Raw genomic sequence first — 21,930 nt, forward strand, 5'->3', positions numbered from 1 at the left:
GATTCTCTGGTCAAAATTAGGAAACACTCAGTTTAAAGTACAGTCACAGGCACAGATTTAGTGTTTTTCAGGAATTTCAAAGGTTATTTTTCATAGTTTTGCATTTCAAACATTTATGTTAGGTGATAAATATTTTTTCTGAGAATTCTTTGCAAAGTACTCAATAAAAATATGAAGGTGTCTCTGGTTGACTCAGGCCTTGTGTTCAAGGATTTGGTTCTTGTGTGGTAGCAGAGGGGCCCACCTGGATGACTTGCTCCTGAGCGTCATATCCACTGGTGTAGTCAGTGTTCCTACACCAGTCCTGCACATCAATCTCTGGCATCCCTGATAGTAGGAGCTCCTGTATGTGTGCGCGTATATGCAATGATGCAGCGACGTGCAGAGAGAGAGAAAAGAAAAGATACTGAGACAAACACAACAGGAAAGCACAGAGCTCCTCCCACAGTTCAATGGATGGTTGAGCAATACAGTCAAACATGACACACACTGCAGTGGGACTATGTGTGACTGTGGCCAATTAATATGGCCATTTTACCAACCCAAACACCAAAAAGTGTGTTTGTACCTGGAAGCAACACGGCACCTCCACACACGAAGGCCCCAGCTGGATGGTGGATCTAATGCTGTTAAACCAACCAGCCTAAAATCTCATGGTGTTGAGGTCTGAATGTGGTGCCAGTGAGGAAAGAACAAGGATAAAACTAATAAGAAGAGAAACTTGAGGAGGAAGACTAACCAGTTCATATTCGTCAAAGAGCTGAATGAGCGAGGCGGGGATGAAGGTGTGAAATCCCTGCAGGAATGCATTTATCTGAGGCTGGATGGCTCGTGTCATCCTCAGCTCTGTCACTAGCTGCACATACTCGGCCTAACAGAAGAGGCACACAAAGACACCAAACCTGAAGAGATGCTGACTGACAGAAATGCAAAAGACAGAGTTTATACATACATGTCATTTTTAGCGCTCTGCTTTAAACAACAGCAACAGGAAACACTGTGGCAAATATAGATGACGTACAGGGTTACGCTTCATCCTTTCACCAAACAAATAAGTTCCTGAATTCCACTGGAACACGTCAGACTGTATTTGTGGTGACTGACCTTGTTGTCCTGGGTGACCAGGATGCTAGTCCCTCCAGGTTTTAGTGGCACTTCCTCCATCGCCCCAAACACATCAGTCTCTACTGAGAAGGTGAGCTCCAGGCCCAGATCGCTGATGTCGTTGTCCAAGATCCACTGCAGATTCTTAGCATACTCTGGATCGATAGATGACACGTCCTGGTAATTCACTGGGATACCTGAGAAACGCACAAGACAAGACGTCACGACTAGGGCTGGGCTATATCATACCGTTCACGGTAATACCGGTGTAATTTTGGGCAACGATAGGAAAATTAAATATCGCGATAGAATGTGGGTAAAACGCGCATGCGCAGTGCCTATGTTTACATACGCACATGGCGGCGACGCAGAATGAGAAGAGCGAAAGTGGATCGTTGAATGAAACGGATGAACCAGAATTGGTTTGTAAAAATGCTGCAACTTCAGTGGTGTGGAACTGGTTTAGCTTTCGTCCGTCAGATACACAACAAAGCACTATTTTTGGTAGCGCATGCTAGCGGGCCGTCGTTATTACTGTGTTGTTTGGAAAATACGGCACACTTAAAATCAATCCTTTGATTTTTCTGAAAATCGACAGTGTCCCTTATAATCCCGTGTGCCTTATGTATGAATTCTGATTGTGTTTACTGACCTCGAGACGATTTTATGTACGCGGCGCTCGAAAATCTGTCAAATGTTTTATTACGACTTTGCTAAACTACGAAGCCGCACCGCTTGATGGATTGTCGGAGCATTACGGCTATCGTAGGCAGGCGCCTCGCGGAGTGATACGTACTGTGCTTCAACATAATATTACCGTATTGTGTGTGTATAACCTCTTTTTAAGTTTTGTGGATATTATACATGGTTATGCTGAGGATATGTCGGCCAATTTCCACTGGAAATGCCTTTTGGTGGGGGGTCACGTGGCCAAGCCTTAAGATGGCAGCTTAGTGGGGTCGCTCTCAAGACAGTGTACAAACTTTCCATAAAAAACCCTTGTATACGCGGTTAGGGTAGTCTGGAATATATGGCACTGACATGTCAAAAGCTTCATCTGTGAAACAGTGTGAAATCTTTACCCGAAGACGCAAGACAGGCGCTACACCATCGACATCGGACACAGATGCTAACATGGCTAGCCTAGCCGAAGTTTTGGATGAACTCAAATCACTCCGGTCGGATTTTGGAGCCAAGTTGGACAGCATCGATGTAAGACTGACGGGGATGGCAGGCGCTGTGACTGCACTGGAGGGTAAAGTCTCGGAGGTAAAGCAAGACATATTGAACCAGGGGGCTCATATCGAGGAGGCCGAAGCCCGCATTGCCGAAGTTGAAAGCACACTTGAAAAAACAGAAACGTCACTGAACTCGGCTATCAAACGAATCGCACTTCTTGAAGCCAAAACAGATGATTTGGAAAACCGTGGATGACGAAAGAACTTGCGCATCTTCGGCATAAAAGAGGGAGCAGAGGGGCAGCAATCACTCTTCGACTTTATTAACATCATGCTTCCTAAGTGGCTGGGGCTAGCGCCCGACAAGTCATTCACACTGGAGCGAGTGCATCGCATGCTTGCCTCCGGGAAACCAAACCAGAGCAGAGCGGTGCATGTTCGCTTCTTAAAATTCCAAGAAAAGGAACTGGTATATCGGGAAGCAAGAAAACAACAAATTGCACATGATGGGGCCAAGATCACATTTGCGCAGGATCTGTCTGCGGAGACGGTTCGGATCAGACGGGGATTTCACCCGGTTGTCAAGCGGTTTATTGATATCAACGCCTTCCGTGGATTCCAGCACAACCCATGCAGACTCAGGATCCTGTACGGTGGAAAGATCCACCTCTTCTCAACACCTCAAGAGGCCGAAGAATTCTACAAGAATCTGCCGACGGAAACAGCAGAGGATGCTCATCACCAGTGAGTCGGTTAAAACAATAGGTTAACCATTAAGACACTCCATAAGACTGCCTCTGCTTCAACATAACCGACCAGTAATTGAGTCACTGATGAGAGACAGATACAATTTTGAGTTCAAATTTATGTGGAACTTATGTTAACATAACTGGGCGTTTTTAAGCGCATAGTCGTTCTGAGTTTAATCGCAATCGTTTTGGGGTTATATATTAACAGCTAAACCTTAACTAAGTCTTTTTGTTTTGTTTTGTTTTGTACTACCAAGGGTAAACTTTATTATGGGGGAAAATCAGTATCATTATATGGTTAGTGTACACTGTCTGATTTATGGGGTTTTGGAGAGGTCGCGTTGACTAGTTACTCCTCAGTGATGTGGATTAACGTCCTCCAAATAATTTGTTCAAGGGAGGGGGGAGACATTTCCAACAAGGAAACGCAAATGTTCAATCAGAAATTGTTTACAAGCTCTTTATCTGGTATGTGTGAGTGTGTGAATGTATGTGCAAACCTGCTTCTTCAATTTTTACTTCATTTTGTTTATTTCAGTAAACAGTCTGACAATATTTTATGGAGAGGACAACTAAAGAAAACATTTTGAACGTTAATATTACGACCTGGAACGTTAGGGGGATACGGAAGCTCGTTAAGCTGAAACAAGTATTAAACCGACTAAAACATTTCAACTCTAGAATTATTTTCCTACAAGAATCTCATCTTACTGCATCAGAGATGCATTTATTAACCAAAAGATGGCAGGGTCAGGTATATTACTCTTCTTTTACTAGACATGCCAGAGGAGTCATTACTCTTATACATAAGTCAATCCCATTTCAAACTATGAGAGTGATTACAGATCCAAATGGGAGATATGTAATTGTGCAGGGCGTATGTCCATGTTAGAAATAAACCTGATAAATATCTATGGCCCCAACGAGGATAACCCATCCTTCTATGAAAATCTATTTCTCACAATATCAACCTTGGAGGGCCTTTATATCATAGGAGGGGACTTCAATTGCGCCCTGGACCCTAACCTGGATAGGTCGTCTCAAACTGACACTACTCATACCCAGACTAGAAAAATACTTTTTAACTATATGAAAGATTTGAGAATAAATGAGGTCTGGAGGACAAGGAATCCAAATAACAGGGAATTTTCATGTTATTCTAGTTCGTATCGAAGTCATTTGCGGATAGACTACTTTCTTATCTCTACAGAGTTACTACCTTGTGTTGAGAACTGTTGGTATAACAGTATTGTGATTAGTGACCACGCTGCAGTATGTCTATCAGTTAAATTGGGTGAAGTTGATCAAGGTGTAAAGCGATGGAGGATGCAAACATTCTTGTTAAAGGACCCATCATTTGTCAAATTTATAGAAACTCACATTGATCAATATTTTCAAATAAATAAAGATGAAACCACAGCTAGTATTAGGTGGGAAGCATTTAAAGCTTACATAAGAGGGGAAATTATAAGCTACAGTAGCAACAAGAGTAAGCAATATAACCAAGAATTAAAATCGTTAGAAAGACAAATTAAATCTAATGAAACAGAATTTTACCAGAGCAATGATCCCACTAAACTGAACAATCTGACTATTCTAAGAGCCAGGTATGATAAATTAACAGCAGAGAAAGTGGCAAAAAGTTTAATGTGGACCAAACAATTATTTTAAGACCAAGGAGAGAAGGCAGGAAAATTATTGGCCTGGAGGATAAAAAAGATGCAAGCAGAAAAAGCCATCACCCACATAAAGTCCAAATCGGGTATTATAACAACAGACCCTTTAGAAATAAACGAAAATTTCAGAGAGTTTTATCAATCTTTATACAAATCTGAATATACAGGTAACAGAGAAACACAAGATGCATTTCTTGATCAGTTAAAATTTCAAACCCTCTCAGAAGAGGATAGAACAGCCCTCGATAGTCCTTTAACAATAAAAGACCTGTCAGAAGCCATAGACAACCTGAATAGCGGCAAAACACTTGGCCCTGATGGACTTCCAATGGAATTCTATAAAACATTTAAAAATAAATTAATACAGCCACTTCTTAACATGTATGAGGAGTCGTATAAGTTCGGAATACTCCCAGACTCACTGAGATTAGCTACAATAACCCTTTTATTGAAGCCAAATAAGCCTCCAACTGAATGCTCCTCTTATAGGGGTATTAGTCTTATGGGATGTGATACAAAGATTTTGTGTAAAGCACTCTCTAGGAAACTAGATAAATATGTGCCTAATTTGATAACCGACGATCAACAAGGTTTTGTTAAAACGAGACAAGGCTAGAATAATATAAGACGTGTCCTCAATGTACTTTATGAGAAAAACAATAGGGAGGACACTGCGCTGCTATCACTAGATGCGTGCAAAGCCTTCGATAGAATAGAATGGAATTATCTCTTACAAGTGCTCCCCAAATATGGACTAGGTGAAACATTCCTGAAATGGATCCGATTATTGTATACACATCCAACAGCACAAGTTTTAACTAATAATAACATATCAAAACCCTTTAATTTACAGCGATCAACCAGGCATGGCTGCCCTCTGTCACCAATTCTCTTTGTGTTAGCAATAGAACCTCTGGCCATAGCTGTGAGAGCAAATGCAGGAATATCAGGGATCAGAATTGGAGGAAGAGACCATCTAATTTCTTTATTTGCAGATGATATTATATTTTTTTTGACTGATCTGAAAGATAATGTTACTAAATTAGGGACACTAATAAAAACATTTGGAGAATTTTCAGGATACAAAATTAACAATTCTAAATCAGAATTAATGTTTCTTAATGAAGAAGAAAGAAGACGCCCTGTGGTGACCACCCCATTTAAAACAACTACAACAGGCTTTAAATATTTAGGCATTAAGATCACCCCAAGCCTTAAGGACATAACCTCAATAAATTATGATCCCCTTGTAGAAGAGGTCACGGAAATGCTAAACCGTTGGACAAACCTGCCTGTATCTATGATAGGCCGGATAAATATCCTAAAAATGACAATTTTACCAAAATTTTTATATTACTTCCAAACACTTCCGTTGCCTCTACCAGCTTCTTTTTTTGACAGTTTAAACAAACTATTTAACCAATTTATTTGAAATAATAGGAAGGCAAGGCTCCGCTTACAGTTACTTTACTTGCCCTATGACAGAGGAGGTCTTCAAGTCCCCAACCTCAGATGGTATTATATGGCTGCCCAACTAACATCAGCCACCCATTATTTCTGCCCAACAACACCTCCAGCCTGGGTTGACATTGAGCAAAAATCTGTTCCAGATCTTCCTTTATACACTTTTCTATATTCTTCAGACATTAAGAAAAAATACGAGGAACCCTTTCTTGAAAAATACAATTATAATTTGGCATGCAGCTCATAAATATGTGGGCGATCCTCCATCGCTTTCGCAATTTACCCCTATTTGGGGAAATGAAAAGTTCACGCCTGGTAAAAGTGATGGAGGATTTAAAATATGGAAAAATAAAGGCATTCAAAAAATTAAAGACCTATATGCAGACGGCATGCTGCTCACATTTGATCAGTTATGTAAAAAATATTTAATACCCCCAAAACACTTTTTTAAATATTTACAATTGAAAAACTATTTGTCATCAAAACTGCAAAGGAGTGATGAACTTCCACCATTAACAAAAATAGAGGAGGCATGCATTAAGAATACAAGAGGGAAAGGTTTTCTTTCTATATATTATAATTTACTGACGCTTTCCTCCAAAGACTCAGCAGCAGATAAACTGGATGCTTGGAGAAGGGAGATCCAAGAGGACATAGATGAAAATGACTGGAACCAGGCTTGCTTAAAAGAACAAAAACAAACAATAAACACACGCTTTAAACTACTGCAATATAAATGGCTCATGAGAACCTATATAACACCTGTCAAACTTCATCATATGTCCAATGATATTCCGGACATCTGTACTAAATGTTTCGTTGAAAAAGGAACTCTTCTTCATTGTCTATGGGAATGTCCTAAAATCCAGGACTTTTGGAAAGATGTTATCAAATATCTGTCCGAAGTGTTTAAGGTGAAAATCCCTTTAAAAGGAAAACTCTGTGTACTTGGAATATACCCAAGAGAATTTAAGCAATCGGGAAAAAAAACTAAATTACTGGACTATGGACTACTTCAAGCCAGAAGAGCCATTGCGCTATGTTGGAAGAGCATGGATGCTCCCTCCATGGGACTGTGGAAGAAGGAAATTGCAGTTTCTCTAGGCCTGGAAAGACTAACATATATTGCCAAGGGCAAACAATGGGACTTTGTGAATATGTGGAAGCCATATATGGATATTTTAGGGAGTGGAGGTGAAGGACATTTATGAAGAAGAAGGGAAGGAGGGGAAAATCTTCTCTATCTTAACTCATTGTGTTTTTGTATTACTGTGAGTATTATGCTCATTTCTACATTTGAATGTGATGTAGGCAGGTTTGATGTATGGATGGGTGTGTGAATGTGAGGGTGTTCTATATTTGTTTGTATTGTGCTCTATAAAAAAAAAAAAAATTCAATAAAAATATATGGAAAAAAAAGGAAATGCCTTTTGGTTAAACTGTCAGCGAGGAATTTGCACTGTTACATTTTTATATAACTTTAATGCACAAAAAACAGCTGCTTGTTTAAGTGAAAATACATTGATGGGGTTTTTTGCACTAATAAAGTTGTGGAGTTGTAAAGTATTTTGTCTAGTGTCAATTATATCATCAGTTATATCGTTATCGCAAATTTTCAAATGTATATCATGATGAATATTTTTGGTCATATCGCCCTGCTCTAGTCACGACACAACGTAGCACTAGAAACAAAAACACTGGATCCAAGGAGGTGATATAATCTGATATTTAAAAAAAAGTCATATTACACTATAAAATCTGGGGAATTCGGAGGCCATGTCAACACCTCATACTCATTGTGCTCCTCATCCTGCTGAAAGACGGACCAATAATCAGGGTGTGCATGGTCTGCACTAGTGGTTGTGTAGATGGTACATGTCAAAGTAACATGCACATAAATGGCAGGGCCCAAAGTTTCCAGCAGAACACCGCCCGAGGCATCACACTGCCTCTTGCTGGCTTGCCGTCTTCCCATAGAGCATTCTGGCACAGGATGTTTCCTCAGGTGGGCGACGTAAAAGAAAGCATGATTCATCAGATTAAGCCACTTTTTTCCATTGCTCCAGTTATGATGCTCATGTGGCCATTATTAGCAGTTTTAGTGGTGGACACGGCTCAGCATGAACAACCCTGACTGGTGTGCAACAAAAAGTGATTCACTGTGTATCCTGACACCTTTCTATCAGAACCAGCATTAAAACTTTCAGCGAGTTACAGTGCTTTATTTGGTGGATCGGAGCAGACAGGCATCACTCCCCACATGCATCAGGGTGCCTTGACCGCCCATGGCCTTGTCACTGGCTCTTTCTCTAACTTTGCTCGGTGTTTCAGTATGGGAATCACCTTGGCATGATCAGCTCCAGTGACATCATGTGTGTCCATGACAGATCTGTTGAGACGTGGTCAGGCCTCCGCCCCATCATTCTAACATGGCCAACCAGACGTGTTAGCTGGATTGTACTGAATATGTCCTCAAAACAAATGAACTTATAGTTACATTCTGTGGAACACCAATCACAGAAGAAAGCTGTTCCAGCGGTTTCCTGGTTTTAGTTAGCAGGGTAACCAACATTTGTGTAACTTAGGCTAATGCATCATGGCAAGCCTTTTTAGTCTCTAGCTAGCATCAGCTTGTTAGTAGGCCACAAACCATACTAGTGTCACACCACATTAGATGGTTAGTCGATTCCAGGGCTTGGCTAGCATTAGGTTTGTCACTATCCGATTCGTACCGGAAACCTGATCGGTACCACGCATGCGCAAATGTTACGTCACTTCCTCTCTTTGCCAACATTGCGATGGTTAATATATTTGAATGACACGGTAAGTGCCCAGTTAGCTCGTAGCATTTCTTGACAGCTCTGCCTCTTTTTCGACTGCCCGGGACATTTAAACAATGGATACCTCCGTATACAAACAAATTCATGCTTTCATCTTCCCCCGATTGAACAACAGTGCTGTAAAATAAGAAGAATGGCACCTAATTACAGGCTTAATAATACAGACTTAGTAATATGTCATGTGAAGATTCATCAGCCAGATTAAGTGTTTACTGACGATTGACAGTGATAGCGGACATCACCATCAACATTCCAATCAATCCTCTCCACACAGACAAGCATAAACACACTCGACTATCACTAAATCAAATTTAACACGCATTTGTAATGACGCTACTTCAGTTTACAACAAGGCTCATTCGCTCGGTGAGTAAGTGGCGGCATCCTCGTACAGTGGGGAGTAAACTGCCATTAAACGAAACAGAAGAGGAAGAGAACATCTGCACATGCGCGGTACGGACCCGATCCGTAACTACCTTTTTTTCCGTTTTTGTCTACATTATATTGAAATGTTTCATTACTGCTAACATTTTAGGAGATACTTATTATTATTAACATCTTGAAAGATACTCTGACCTAGGGCTGCTCGATTATGGCAAAAATGATAATCACGATTATTTTCACTGAAATTGAGATCTCGATTATTTGACGATATTTATTTAACAATAACAATGTATTGAATAATGGCTTTAAAGACTATCAAAAAATAATATAAAATAGTGTGCAAATACTGATTACAGTGCAAATGTTTGCAATATAAAAAATAAATGCAAAATGTAAACATCTATGTTTAGTGAACTTCAAAATACTGCACAATATTTGATCCACGTCTGACTCCGCGAACCCATAATGTTGCCACACCACTGAAATTGTTTCACCTCTCTTTTCAACCAACGGCAACATATTGTAGAATGCTTCGAGCGGAAGTAATGGCCTTTCGCACATGCGTGGTATGGATCGGGTTTCCAGTACAGATCAGGTAGTGACAAGGTTGTTAGCTTAATTGGTCAGCATTAGGTTATTAGCTGAACTAGCTAGTAGAACTCAGCTAACGTGTCATGACATGTTGATTTTCACAGTAACTAGCTCGGCCTTAACCACAGCTGCCCTGGTGTAGCTTAGTTTCACACCTTTCTGTTACCATGGCTACGGCTCCTACCCATGCCGGTCAGAATCGAAAGCCAAAGAGGCTTCATCCCACCCGTTCATTATGTGGTGCCCCCATTTAGAGCAGGGACACTCATGGCCAGGCTTCTCTGGCGGACCCTCAAGGCTGCCCCCGCTGTGCTTTGGTGCCAGAGAAGGTCTTGGAATGGAGGTTGAGAGTAGCAGGGACTAATTGTCAGGGTGCCTGCTTGCCAGCTGCTACTGCTACAAGTGATATGCTTCACCTACGAGCCACTACGAGCTGGGCAGACATGATTAAAAAAAACAAAAAAAAACACTCTCCTAACATTTGAGGTCCTCCCGGATCAAAACATGGGTTAACCGGGCAGCAAGGACACAGGGAGCGATGCCGACTCCAGCCTCAATGACCTGGAGGACATGGAGAAGGAGGAGGACTCCACCCAGTGCAGATCACCAAATGGGGCAGATGTTGCACCCCCAGTAGACAGCAACATGAGGTCAGAATACCTAGTTGCCAAGCTAGTTATCCCAGGGCCAGCAGCCTAAGATATTTAAAGGGGAAAACACGACCTGTGTGCTGGCTGCTTCCATCAGCAAAGCAGCTTCTACCAGCAGTCCCAGTTGGCATGAAAGAAATGAGCAAGCTTCTGACCCAAGGGTGCTGGGTCACAAGCTGGAGATCTAAGAGATGGGCGAGCTCAGGCTGACCAAACCCAGAGCGGCAGGGCAATCTCAGCTTCTTCTAACATATCTCTGCCCAGGAAGACAGATTGCCTCAACACATTCTTCCTATCAAGGGATGTACAGGTATGTATGTAAGGATAAGCGAGTTTGGTGTGGAAGAACTTGACTGGTCTACACAGGCCAGTCCACAGAGTCCTGACCTCGACCTGACAGAACACCTTTGGGTACGTTGGAGCAGACACTGTGAGCCAGGCCTCACAAATATGCTTCTGGATCAAAAATTCCCATAAACCTTGTGGAAAGCCTTCCCAAGAGTTGAAGCTGTTATAACTGCAAAGAGTGGACCAATAGTATGTGAAATCCTATGGATTACAAATGGGATGCCACTCAGGTTCATATGCATGTGAAGGCAGATGAGCTAATATTTTTGTCAATACATTAAATTAAAGGCGTAGGGATATATTAAACTGTTTCTGGATATTATCACTTACACACTAATTTTTCCACGGATCCTGGAGAAACATTGAAGGGAGTTTCTCATCAGTCTGGCATTTGGTGCAAAACTCAAGTAAACTTTTTTATTACTTAAAGGTAGGTAACATCAGGTATTATCAACCAAAGTTTCTTACCGAGTATGTGTTTGTAGAATGAGCGTGTGAAGTAGATGTTGACCAGCTGCCGGTGGTACAGAGCGAGGCCCAGAATCTGACCAGCAAATCGAAAGTAGTTCAGATGGTCTGGGTTCACTGATGAGTTGCTGTTGGGTTGAAATGTTGTACCTGTGGATCATACACATGCACGCACGCACACACACACACCTGCTTATCACAAAAAGTACACTTAGGTTTGTTTCAGCGTCTCAGCTCCTCTCTGGCATTTATTCTCTCCTCTCTCTCTTTAACACAGTGCTCTTGCACAGCATGACTTTCATGACTGGATGCATTTTGTAGATTAACTGGGGATACAGTCATGCATTTTACTCTCACAAATTTGTAAGTTATGATTTTACAGAGGCAGCCATCATTGAGCAAGTATTCGGGAGCCATGCTAGTTCCTAAGTGCGACTAAACTGTGCCCGGGCCCATCTGGTCAAGCACGTCAATACAAAGTGATCTTAATAGCAAGCAGTGGTCACACAAACATGGCATGAGATCACTCTGTGGATCACTCTGTACACCCGAAATCTTATGACTTAAAAGAAAAATGTCACATACCATCAGCTGACTGAGTGAACAGAGCGTAGTCTGGGTTGATGATCTCATTGGATAGAATGTCAAACCACTCCCGAACTACACCTTGGCCCTGAAACACACACACGCGCACACACACACACGCACACACACACGTGCACGCACACACGCACGCACGCACGCACACGCACGCACGCACGCACACACACACACACACACACACACAGAGATACAGAGTACTCTGTATCTTTAATACAAACTACAATACAACTCACTGTTTATACTGTTAACAGCTGAATTGCAGACAACTCACCATACCCTCCTCACCATGGAAACGAACAGCAATGCCTTGTTTGAGTTTTTCATTGGTGGACTTTGAAACCATCTCACAGCTACTCCTAAATATGGAATCTGATGGTGATATCGGGAAAAAGAATTCATATTTTGTAGAACAAACGTTTTCATACAGATCTTCAGCTGGGTTGAATGTTATTTATGATCAAGGGTCTTCTTGTCATTTCCCATTCAGGTGGTGCACATTTTGGACCTGTTTGTCTGACTAGTGGTATTTTCAACCTTCAGTGGCCCAACTGCTTTGGGCAGACCTGCTGTGTTTCCATGTTTGTTTCTGTGTTAGGACACTAGTAGACAGAGTTTATTAGATACTTTGTTACCTTTTATCATGTTACTTTAGGTTTTACACCATACAACACACATTCAACTTATAACTAGTGCCATGTGGATAAAGTTACATTTTAACCTTGTTTCTTTGAGTGAAGAGATTAACTCTCAATTTCATAAGAATGCAACTGATGATCCCACTGCTAGTCAGGGTGTATAGATACTTTTTTAACACACGCTGGCATACCCAGTCATGCCCCACAGCTTACCTATAAAGCACTGGTGCTGGCATTAAATCACTGGTAGTTTGATTACAATGTGTCTCAGAGCAGCCTTAAAGCTCGAGAGACAGTCTCTAGGAAGCTGGAGACTGTATCTCAAGACTTTCCAGGTATTACATTTCCAGAGGTAATGGCATATGCCACAAATAACTATAGTGAATAGCAGGTAGCATTGTGTAGCTACAAGGTGGTCATGCCTTTGGTTGAGTGAGCCCAAGCTCAAAGACAGATGGAACAGGTCACACGCAAAGAGGCTGACATCAATCTGAGACCAGATCTGCTCAACCACCCGAGAACTCTTCTGAGTTAACCCCCTCTCAACATGATGCCTTTTGCTACATTCGGTGGCCTTGGTACATATGTTTCCCTGAGAAAGCAGAAAAGGGATCGATCCCACAGCCACAGTTTGGCTGGAGAGGAGAACCTAGCCAACAACTGCCTTACTGGGCTGATTGGTGGAAGCTGGCTGGCCAAGCCTGGGTAATGGTCAAGAGCCCAAAGGTCATTTGGAGGACTTCTGAGTCTTACTTGTGTGTCCTTGTGTTCTTCATTGTCAATAAATGTTTCACACATATGAAAAGCCTCCAGCTGGGGTCAGGTACTTCAACCAGGTGCTGGTTGAGGCCCTGGTGGATCCTACCTGATGTCTCCTGAATTCTACTTGGCAAAGCAGGGACCATCCCAACCCTGCTGTAATAATGGAATTGTGTCTGAACCAAAAATAGCTCAAGCCTCAACTGGCAGCTTTAATAAGTGTTCGAAGTCATCCTGCACCTGACAAGATTTGAGACTCTGGTAGAGGGACGTGATGGCTACCACAACAGGTGTCAGTTTCTCAGTATTTGTACTTGTGTGTATTTGTGTTTTTATGGACTGGTGAAACATCATCAGACACACCCCAGGTATGATTCCAGTTCAAAATACTCATGTTATGGCCTCTGTATGTCATTTTTCAAGAAATATATTTATACAGCCCTCATTTTTCAGGCTAGAGGGGCGAGAGCAGAAGCTGCTAATGATGCATGGTTAAAGGACATTTTTTGCTATATTAGGAAACTAACAAAGATCATATCCGTAAGTTTTGAGGTGTCTCGTATGTTTGGGGAAATGTACAATATGTCTGCATAATACTGCCTTTTCTGCTAATATGAAAATGGGTCTGCTGGGTAGATAATTTTCTGTGACGATAGTGGAGTACAAGGTAGTTTTAAACATGTGTAAACATTCACTTGTGCATACATGCAAATTATGCAAACATATAGTACATGTGTATTTATAGATTTATAAATTATTGTATTTTATTTAGTTAAGTTTATGTAAGTTAAGACTCAGTGAACTCAATGCAACCTTCTTGGTCCAAGAGTCTTTGTGAAAATACTTGATTGTTTAGCTAGCGGGATAAACCGCTTCAGATACAAAGAAGGAAGCCAGGACAGTTAAAGACTCTGATCTCCTAATCTTTGATCTATGTTTCCATGTTCTTTCACGATTCTTTCATCAGAATCAGCTTTCTCTTCTCCCGACAGCACGGACACGGACATGGACACGCCGTCGGGGCTGAAACCCGACAGCTCACTGATTCTGATGCGTCGGGTCTGCGCTTTGTGTTTACGTCTTTTTTGCCCTGATTCTGAGCTGCAGGTTTCGTCTCTCTCCAACCAAAATTCACTGAACCAGCAGCAAAAGAAGCAGCAAACTACGCTTCACATTTGATAAACATCGTCATGAATTCCCTCTGACTTTTGCTGTTTTGCTTCCACCACGATAAAAAAATCACATTTCATGCACAGCTCTCTCTCTCTCTCTCTGTACTTCAAGAACAGTTTCCCATCTCAAATCTCTGTTTTCTGCATTATTCATGCGCTTATTTCCCGCCAGTCTACTGTTGTTTACAGTGCTGTTGGCCGCTGTCTTTTTTTCCTTTTTTTTTTTAACTTAAATGTCCTCGGACAAGAAAGCCTGATTTCTGCTGTTCAATACTGAAGAAATTTAAACTTTTTAAAATTATGTAAAATTGCATATTTTTTTGAGTTTTCTGCTATAAAAACCAGGCCAGGAAAATCTCCTTCATGTTTTTCTGTGTTTTATCCTCAGTTACTTTGACACAAAGGCATCTGCTGTGATACCAACACCTCTGATGAAGTCTCACATGTGTCAGTACTGATAGATGATTAAATCGAATAGAATCAGGACCTTGTGAGTCGAACCGGAATCGAATGGATTATAGAAATCAGTGATGATACCCAGCCCTAGTGAGCAGCCTAGGCCTGACAGAAGTGGATGTAGCTGTGGGTAATAAGAAAAGATGAAAAGAACGATTGATAACTTTCATGTTAAGTTAAGGCCTGATCCGTCTGAAATTCATAGCCAGCTCTGACACGGTGCCATCAATCTTTGAATGCTGAAAAAACAGCAGTGTATCCAGAAAACACATTATATGCTGCAATAAATGCACTGCCCAAGTGTCCCCTCTCCCCACTGCCTTTCAGCAGCAGGCAACAGCAAACAGGTCGTCAGAGGAGCCAAGATGATGATTAAGTTTAATATTGTCTACAGTATTGCCAAAGAGTGCCAACGCACTTTAAGCACAAACAGTTTTTCAGTAACTTATCTTCCTTGTAGAAATGTGCTCCAAATAAAGAACTTTGTGTTGACAAGATTGTTAGTTAATCATTTACAAATTAATAGTGTCTGTATCGACAGCAATTTTGCCCCCCCCATAAAAGTGCACATATAAAACTGTGGTGTTAAGCGATGCGGTTGAAAAATTGGGTGCACCTAACTTTTGTGCTGGTGCGCCTGCAACCGTGGCAAAAAGTTAGTCTAGATCCCTGGAAGATGTACGAAAGTCTGTCTTTCTTCACACAAAGAATGATAAGAAGCTTTCCCCATCTATAGATCAGTAGAAAATCATACAGATGATGGCCAGAAAAGTTTATAAAGGTAGAAGCAAAAACTGGGTTGCTCCATTGATTTCCATGTCACTAGGAGATGGCAGACTTTGGAGAAGAAACAATACCCACAAAAAGATCTTAGACAGTGATCATGCAGAGTGGGACCCAGCTATGTAAATGGGACAGGAGGGGTGTTATCTGCAGTTTTTCGGCATATGGCACACAGTAAAGCTTGGCAAAATAGTCTTTGACTCCAGAGCTCACTATGACAGAGTGTTTGTAAATAATGTCCTTCTCCCTTTCCATGATCTGAACAATAGTCTTCAGCGGGTCCTAGGGGGAGCTGGTGGTTATCAAAGGGGACACTGAACATATGCTCCACTGTTTTGCAGTCAAACATTCAAAGTGAATTCAAAGTTTATTTTGAATTAAAACCAGCAATAAAAAAACTGTTAGAAAATGTGAACTCTTTAACTGGGAGCAGAAATGTTGAGGTGTTCGTGGCAAAGCAATGTGACTGAGTGACTGTTGTTGCTTAACTGTATGAAGCTTGTTAGATATTATAAAACAGACCATAAAAATCTTTGGATGTTAGAAGACAAATAATAATGATCACAAATAAGACTAAAGACAAGCAGGTGTCCTTCAGACATGAAGAAAAGATGAATACAATAGTAGTTAGCACCTCGAGTTTCATACATATGTTATTGATACCAAAACATTTCATTATTATCCATCCATCCATTCGCTTCCGCTTATCCTTTCCAGGGTCGCGCGGGGCGCTAGAGCCTATCCCAGCTGTCATAGGGCGAGAGGCGGGGTACACCCTGGACAGGTCGCCAGTCTGTCGCAGGGCCAACACACAGGGACAGACAACCATTCACACTCACATTCACACCTAGTGACAATTTGGATTATCCAATTAACCTATCCCCACAAGCACATTTCATTATTAAATGTATTTAATTAACTATTTCAGTATCGTGGGGTACGGTTCTTAACCACTTTCTAAGGTCTGTGCAATGTAAATTAATAAACTAATCATTAACTATTTACTGCACTTTAGCTGACATCACCGCTGGGAACATGCTGCAGTGGTTTTTGCAGGGTTGAGGCTCTCAAAGGGTTAAGCCGACACCAGCCTGGGCGGCAGGTGTTACGAGTGTGTAAGCTCAAGGGACCACAATCAGTATGCCAGTATGGGGAATCACAGCCACCAGTCATGAACAAAAAAGAAGCAACAGCCAGGCAAACAGCAATCCTGAGAGACTACCTACAGACAGACGCTCCAGTCATATAAGCTAAGCTGACTAAATGCTGTTGTTGTGCCCAAAAGTAATTGCCGATGTTTATGTATTTACTTACATTAGTAAATAGACTTTAGAGAAGAAGATTTATGAAGGAGTTATATATAAAATAAAGACATAACTTGTTTTGCAAGTATCTTCATGACTTGGTGTTATTGTACCTACATTATAATCAATCGAGGGCTTTCTGGCAACTTAAAGTATCTTTATATAACTGCGAGGTTACATTTGTTACAAATCAACACATGCTGCACCAGACTGAGGTGGAGATCAATCAGTCGGTGATTTCATACTAGCATAAGTGCTCTATAGGTACAAGAAGTATCTCAATGCTTTGACTAGCAGGTACTCAAGTCTCAAAAACATAAATAACATCAATGAACACACGTCAACATACTGATAATGATTTTTTTATGACAGTATACCCCAAACAGAATAAAAGCAGAGTTAGCGATAGCTGTTCTAAAGCTATAGTAAAGATTCACACTGTGCCAACAACTCTCACATGGCCACATTCACAAACTCATTCCGTATCCATAACACTGCAAATGACATCAGTGACTGGACATGAGCAGCTTAAGTGTGTCTGTACCTCTGTGGATGAGCAGCACATCATTCTCATTGACTGGACGATGAACCATGTCAGAATCTGGCTGGCCGGCCAACAGATGCTCGTAGAACCACTCACACCGATCCTTAAAGGGCTGACGGGAAGACAAGACTTTTTTTCACACTGCACAGCACTTTCTCAAACTAATTACCACTTGGCTGTGTTTTCAACGTTACGATTGGGGAATTTTTCAATCTGAGTTGATTTCTCAGGAAGTGTTTCGTGCTGAAACGCTCATCTGTAATTCAGAGACAAGGCTGGGGTCCATTTCCATAACATATGCCTTTATTCTCCAAGCACTGAGAGAGGAATAAGGAAGCCTGTAATCAAAACAAAGACCTACTCCCAGGTGAGCTATGATCCATGGGTAGCAGGACTTTAATGCTGCAGCTCAAATATAAATACTGAAGAGTTGGGATAATTAACACAACTCAGAACAGCTATTAAAAATTTATGAAGCAGAATAAACTTATCTTAAGACAAGTGTTCTTGCCATGGAAGGAACACTTGATCATGAAATGACATGGGGTGACTCAAAGTCTCACAGGACTACAAGATAAATAAGGTTTAAATCCATCGGCTGGGCGGGACCTCTCTGTTGGAGTTTGTACATCCTCCCCTTGGTCTGAGTGTGTTCTTTCAAGGTTCTCCAGCTTCCTCCCACAGATCAAAGATGTCCACTTTAGGTTTATTGGTAGCTCAAAATTGGCTGCAGGTTCGAATATGAATAGCAGTCTATCTCTCTGTATTAGCCCTGATACAAAAAAGTTCAGACACAAAAGGTCAAATGTGAAGACAGACTCTTTCCAGGTAAACACATGGATGTGACTTCAAAATAAACAACATGGTAAAATAAAGTTATTTGGCTAAAGAAAACAAAATTGTCAGTGTTTTTCTAAATAATATCACATTGATCCAACTTTGAAACGGGTTCTGTGCATAAAGCAGTTTGCTTAGTACTGACTTTAACCACGTGTTTTCTGTCATTAAACTTTTATTGTTTCATTGTTTCATTGTTGGAACACTGGACCAGCTCTTTATCCTCTCAAGGATACTCGAGGGCGCATGGGAGTTTGCCCAACCAGGCTACATGTGTTTTGTGAACTTGGAGAAGGCATTCGACCGTGTCCCTCGGGGAGTCCTGTGGGGGGTGCTCCGGGAGTATGGGGTGTCTGGCCCATTGCTATGGGCCATTCAGTCCTTATACGACCGTTGCAAGAGTTTGGTCCGCTTAGCCGGCAATAAGTCGGACTTTGTCACCGGTTCTGTTCATAATTTTTATGGACAGAATTTCTAGGCACAGCCAAGTGGCGGAGGGCTTTCACTTCGGTGGTCTCAGGATCTCATCTCTGCTTTTTGCAGATGATGTGGTCCTGTTGGCTTCATCAGGTGATGGCCTCCAGCTTGCCTTGGAACGGTTCGCAGCCAAGTGTGAAGCGGTGGGAATGAGAATCAGCACCTCCTAATCTGAGGCCATGGTCCTCAGCCAGAAAAGGGTGGAGTCCCCACTCCGGGTCAGGGACGAGACCCTGCCCCAAGTGGAGGAGTTTAAGTATCTCAGGGTCTTGTTCATGAGTGATGGGAGAAGGGAGCGGGAGACCAACAGACGGATTGGTGCTGCAGCTGCAGTGATGCGGACGCTTTACAGGTCGATCTATGCCCCTACCCTCACCTATGGTCACAAGCTGTGGGTAGTGACCGAAAGAACTAGATTGCGAATACAAGTGGCGGAAATGGGCTTCCTCTGAAGGGTGGCTGGCCTCTCCCTTAGAGATAGGGTGAGAAGTTCGGCCATTCAGGAGGGGCTCAGGGTAGAGCCGCTGCTCCTCCACATCGAAAGGAGCCAGTTGAGGTGGTTCGGGCATCTGACAAGGATGCCTCCTGGGCAAGGTTTTCCGGGCATGTCCCACCGGGAGGAGGCCCCAGGGCAGACCCAGGACACGCTGGAGGGACTATATCTGTCGGCTGGCCTGGGAACGCCTTGGTGTTCCCCCGGACAAGCTAGAGGAGATGGCTGGGGAGAGGGAGGTCTGGGCTTCTGTGCTTGGGCTGCTGCCCCCACGACCCGGCCCCGGAGAAGCGGAAGAAAATAAATAGATACATGACTGACTGACTGGGTGGATGGGTGGATGGATGGATGGATGGATGGATGAATGGATGTTTCATTTACATAAGAATAACAAGCAGGCTGGCTACAAAGATCATTTTCTTCTTCTTTTTCAAGCGCCTTAAAGGATCTGTTGTCAACAAGTTCTGACAGTGTCTTCTAAGCCTAATTATGGTAGGCTTATGAAGTCAGGAGACTCAGACAGTAGGCCTGGCTCACATTCTCTGCTGTAATTAATCACAAAGCTGTTCTATGGGGTTGAGGCTAGGACTCTGTGCGACCAGTCAAGTTCTTCCATACAAAAAACCTGCTCATCCATGTCTTTATGGACTTTGCTTTGTGCACTTGATTTTGGGTGAGCGATTCAAAAGACCTCTATGAGAGAAAAACCTAGGGAACAGTTCATCCTGCCCAGGATAGGGTTACCAGGGAGCCGTCCTGGAGCCAGGCATGGGGAGGGTGCCCGAGGACGGGCACCTGGTGGCAAGGCCTTAGCCAATGGGGCTTGGCCGGCATAGCCCGAAAAAGGGACATGGGCCCATCCACTTGTAGGTCCACCACCCGCGGGGGGTGCAGTAGGGGTAGGCTGCAATGTGTGCAGGGCAGCGGCCAAGGGTGGAGATCCTGGTGGACTGATTCCCGGAGTTGCCCTTGGTGAGAGGTGATGGGTGGGTATCTTTAGTATCCCCTCAGCTTGCTCCCTGCATGTTAGGGTTTTTCCCAGTGGACAAGTAGGTTTGTTCCCTGTGCTTTTGGGTCAGGGAACAGGTCCTGACTGTTGTCTGTTCTTCTGGACCAAATGACAGTTCAGAGTACCCGGTCTTCTTGAACTCCCTCATTAGGGTGCTTCACCTGGGGAATCTCTATCTTACTGGGAGACTTAAACGCTCATATTAGCAACAGAGAGAACTGGAGAGGGGGTGAGTGTGAGGAATGGTCAGCTAGATCTGAACCCGAGCGGTGTTCTGTAACGACAGTTTGTCTATAACAAACACCATGTTAGAACACAGGGGTGTCCATAAGTGCACGTGGCACCAGGACACCCGAGGTTGCAGGGTGATGGATTTTGTAATCCTATCACCAGATCTGCAGCAGTATGTTTGGGACACTCAGGTGACGAGCAGGGCTGAGCTGTCAACTGATCACCACCTTGTGGTGAGTTGGGTCAGTAGCGGGGGAGGATGCTAGACAGACCTGGGATGCCTAAATGTATAGTGGGGGTGTGCTGGGAACACATGGAAGAGGCCCACGAGATCTTCGACAGAGCTTCGACAGCATTCTGAGAGAGACTGGGGACACTGAGTCCAAACGGCCCATGTTCAGCACCTCCATTGCTGAAGCTGTTGCACTGAGCTGCAGCTGCAAGGTGGTTGGTGCCTGTAAAGGTGGTAACCACAAACCAGATGGTTGCTGAAGCAAAACCCGGGTGTGGGAAGAGTTCAGAGATGCCATGGAAAAAGATTTTTGGACTTCCTCGAAGAGTTTGTGGCAAACCTTTAAGCGACTGAGGAGGTAAAAGTGTTCCTCTGACTGCAATGTGTGTAGTGTGGGTGGAGCGCTGCTGACTTCAACTGAGGATATTGTCGGGCAGTAGAAGGAATACTTTGAGGATCTCCTTAATCCCACTGACACATCCCCGTAGAGGAAGCAGAGTCTGTGGACGAGGCAGATGATTCGTCTATCACTCTGGGTGAAGTCACTGAGGCAGTTAAACAACTTGTTGGTGCCAGAGCCCCTGGGGTGGATGAGGATTGGACTGAATCCCTGAAGGCTTTGGATGTTGTAGGGCTGTCTTGTTGTATGTTGTAGAGGCATGAATGCCTCTGCTGCTGCCCCCATGACCCAGCCTCAGACAAGCAGAAGAAGATGGATGAATAACTTACACATTAATTAATAAATGTGGGATCAAGAATGGGTGGTAGGGTCGTCAATGGGGTGACAATCACAAAATAAGGGTGATAATGAACTAAAAAATGTCAGGAAGTGTTACCACCTGACCTAGAACTCTGGGGCTTTGCCTTGGAGAAAATGAAAATCAGAGCTGATATAGAAGAAGAGATGCAGGTCTGCACTTCTAGATTGCACCGTGGGAAGTCG

The 21,930-nt window shown here is 42.8% G+C and overlaps 1 protein-coding gene across 3 annotated transcripts in view; it reads right to left on the reverse strand.

Moving 5' to 3' along the window:
• Positions 1–21,930, reverse strand: part of hace1 (HECT domain and ankyrin repeat containing E3 ubiquitin protein ligase 1) — a 47,116-nt gene that overhangs the window by 9,131 nt on the left and 16,055 nt on the right. For 2 of the 3 annotated variants that reach the window (XR_005614883.1, XM_031759781.2), the window contains exons 15-21: positions 17,709–17,820; positions 12,327–12,424; positions 12,038–12,125; positions 11,453–11,602; positions 1,105–1,301; positions 740–871; positions 245–343 (exon numbers count right to left, since the gene is read on the reverse strand). Coding sequence is in view for 2 of the 3 variants with exons in the window: in XM_031759781.2 (XP_031615641.1) it covers positions 245–343; positions 740–871; positions 1,105–1,301; positions 11,453–11,602; positions 12,038–12,125; positions 12,327–12,424; positions 17,709–17,820 (876 nt within the window). In the remaining variant the exon portion in view is untranslated. The remainder of the gene's footprint in view (positions 1–244; positions 344–739; positions 872–1,104; positions 1,302–11,452; positions 11,603–12,037; positions 12,126–12,326; positions 12,425–17,708; positions 17,821–21,930) is intronic. The other variant, XM_031759782.2, reaches the window with a different exon arrangement.

The sequence above is a fragment of the Oreochromis aureus genome, linkage group 11 (genome assembly GCF_013358895.1).
Source record: "Oreochromis aureus strain Israel breed Guangdong linkage group 11, ZZ_aureus, whole genome shotgun sequence".
Lineage (NCBI taxonomy): Eukaryota > Metazoa > Chordata > Actinopteri > Cichliformes > Cichlidae > Oreochromis > Oreochromis aureus.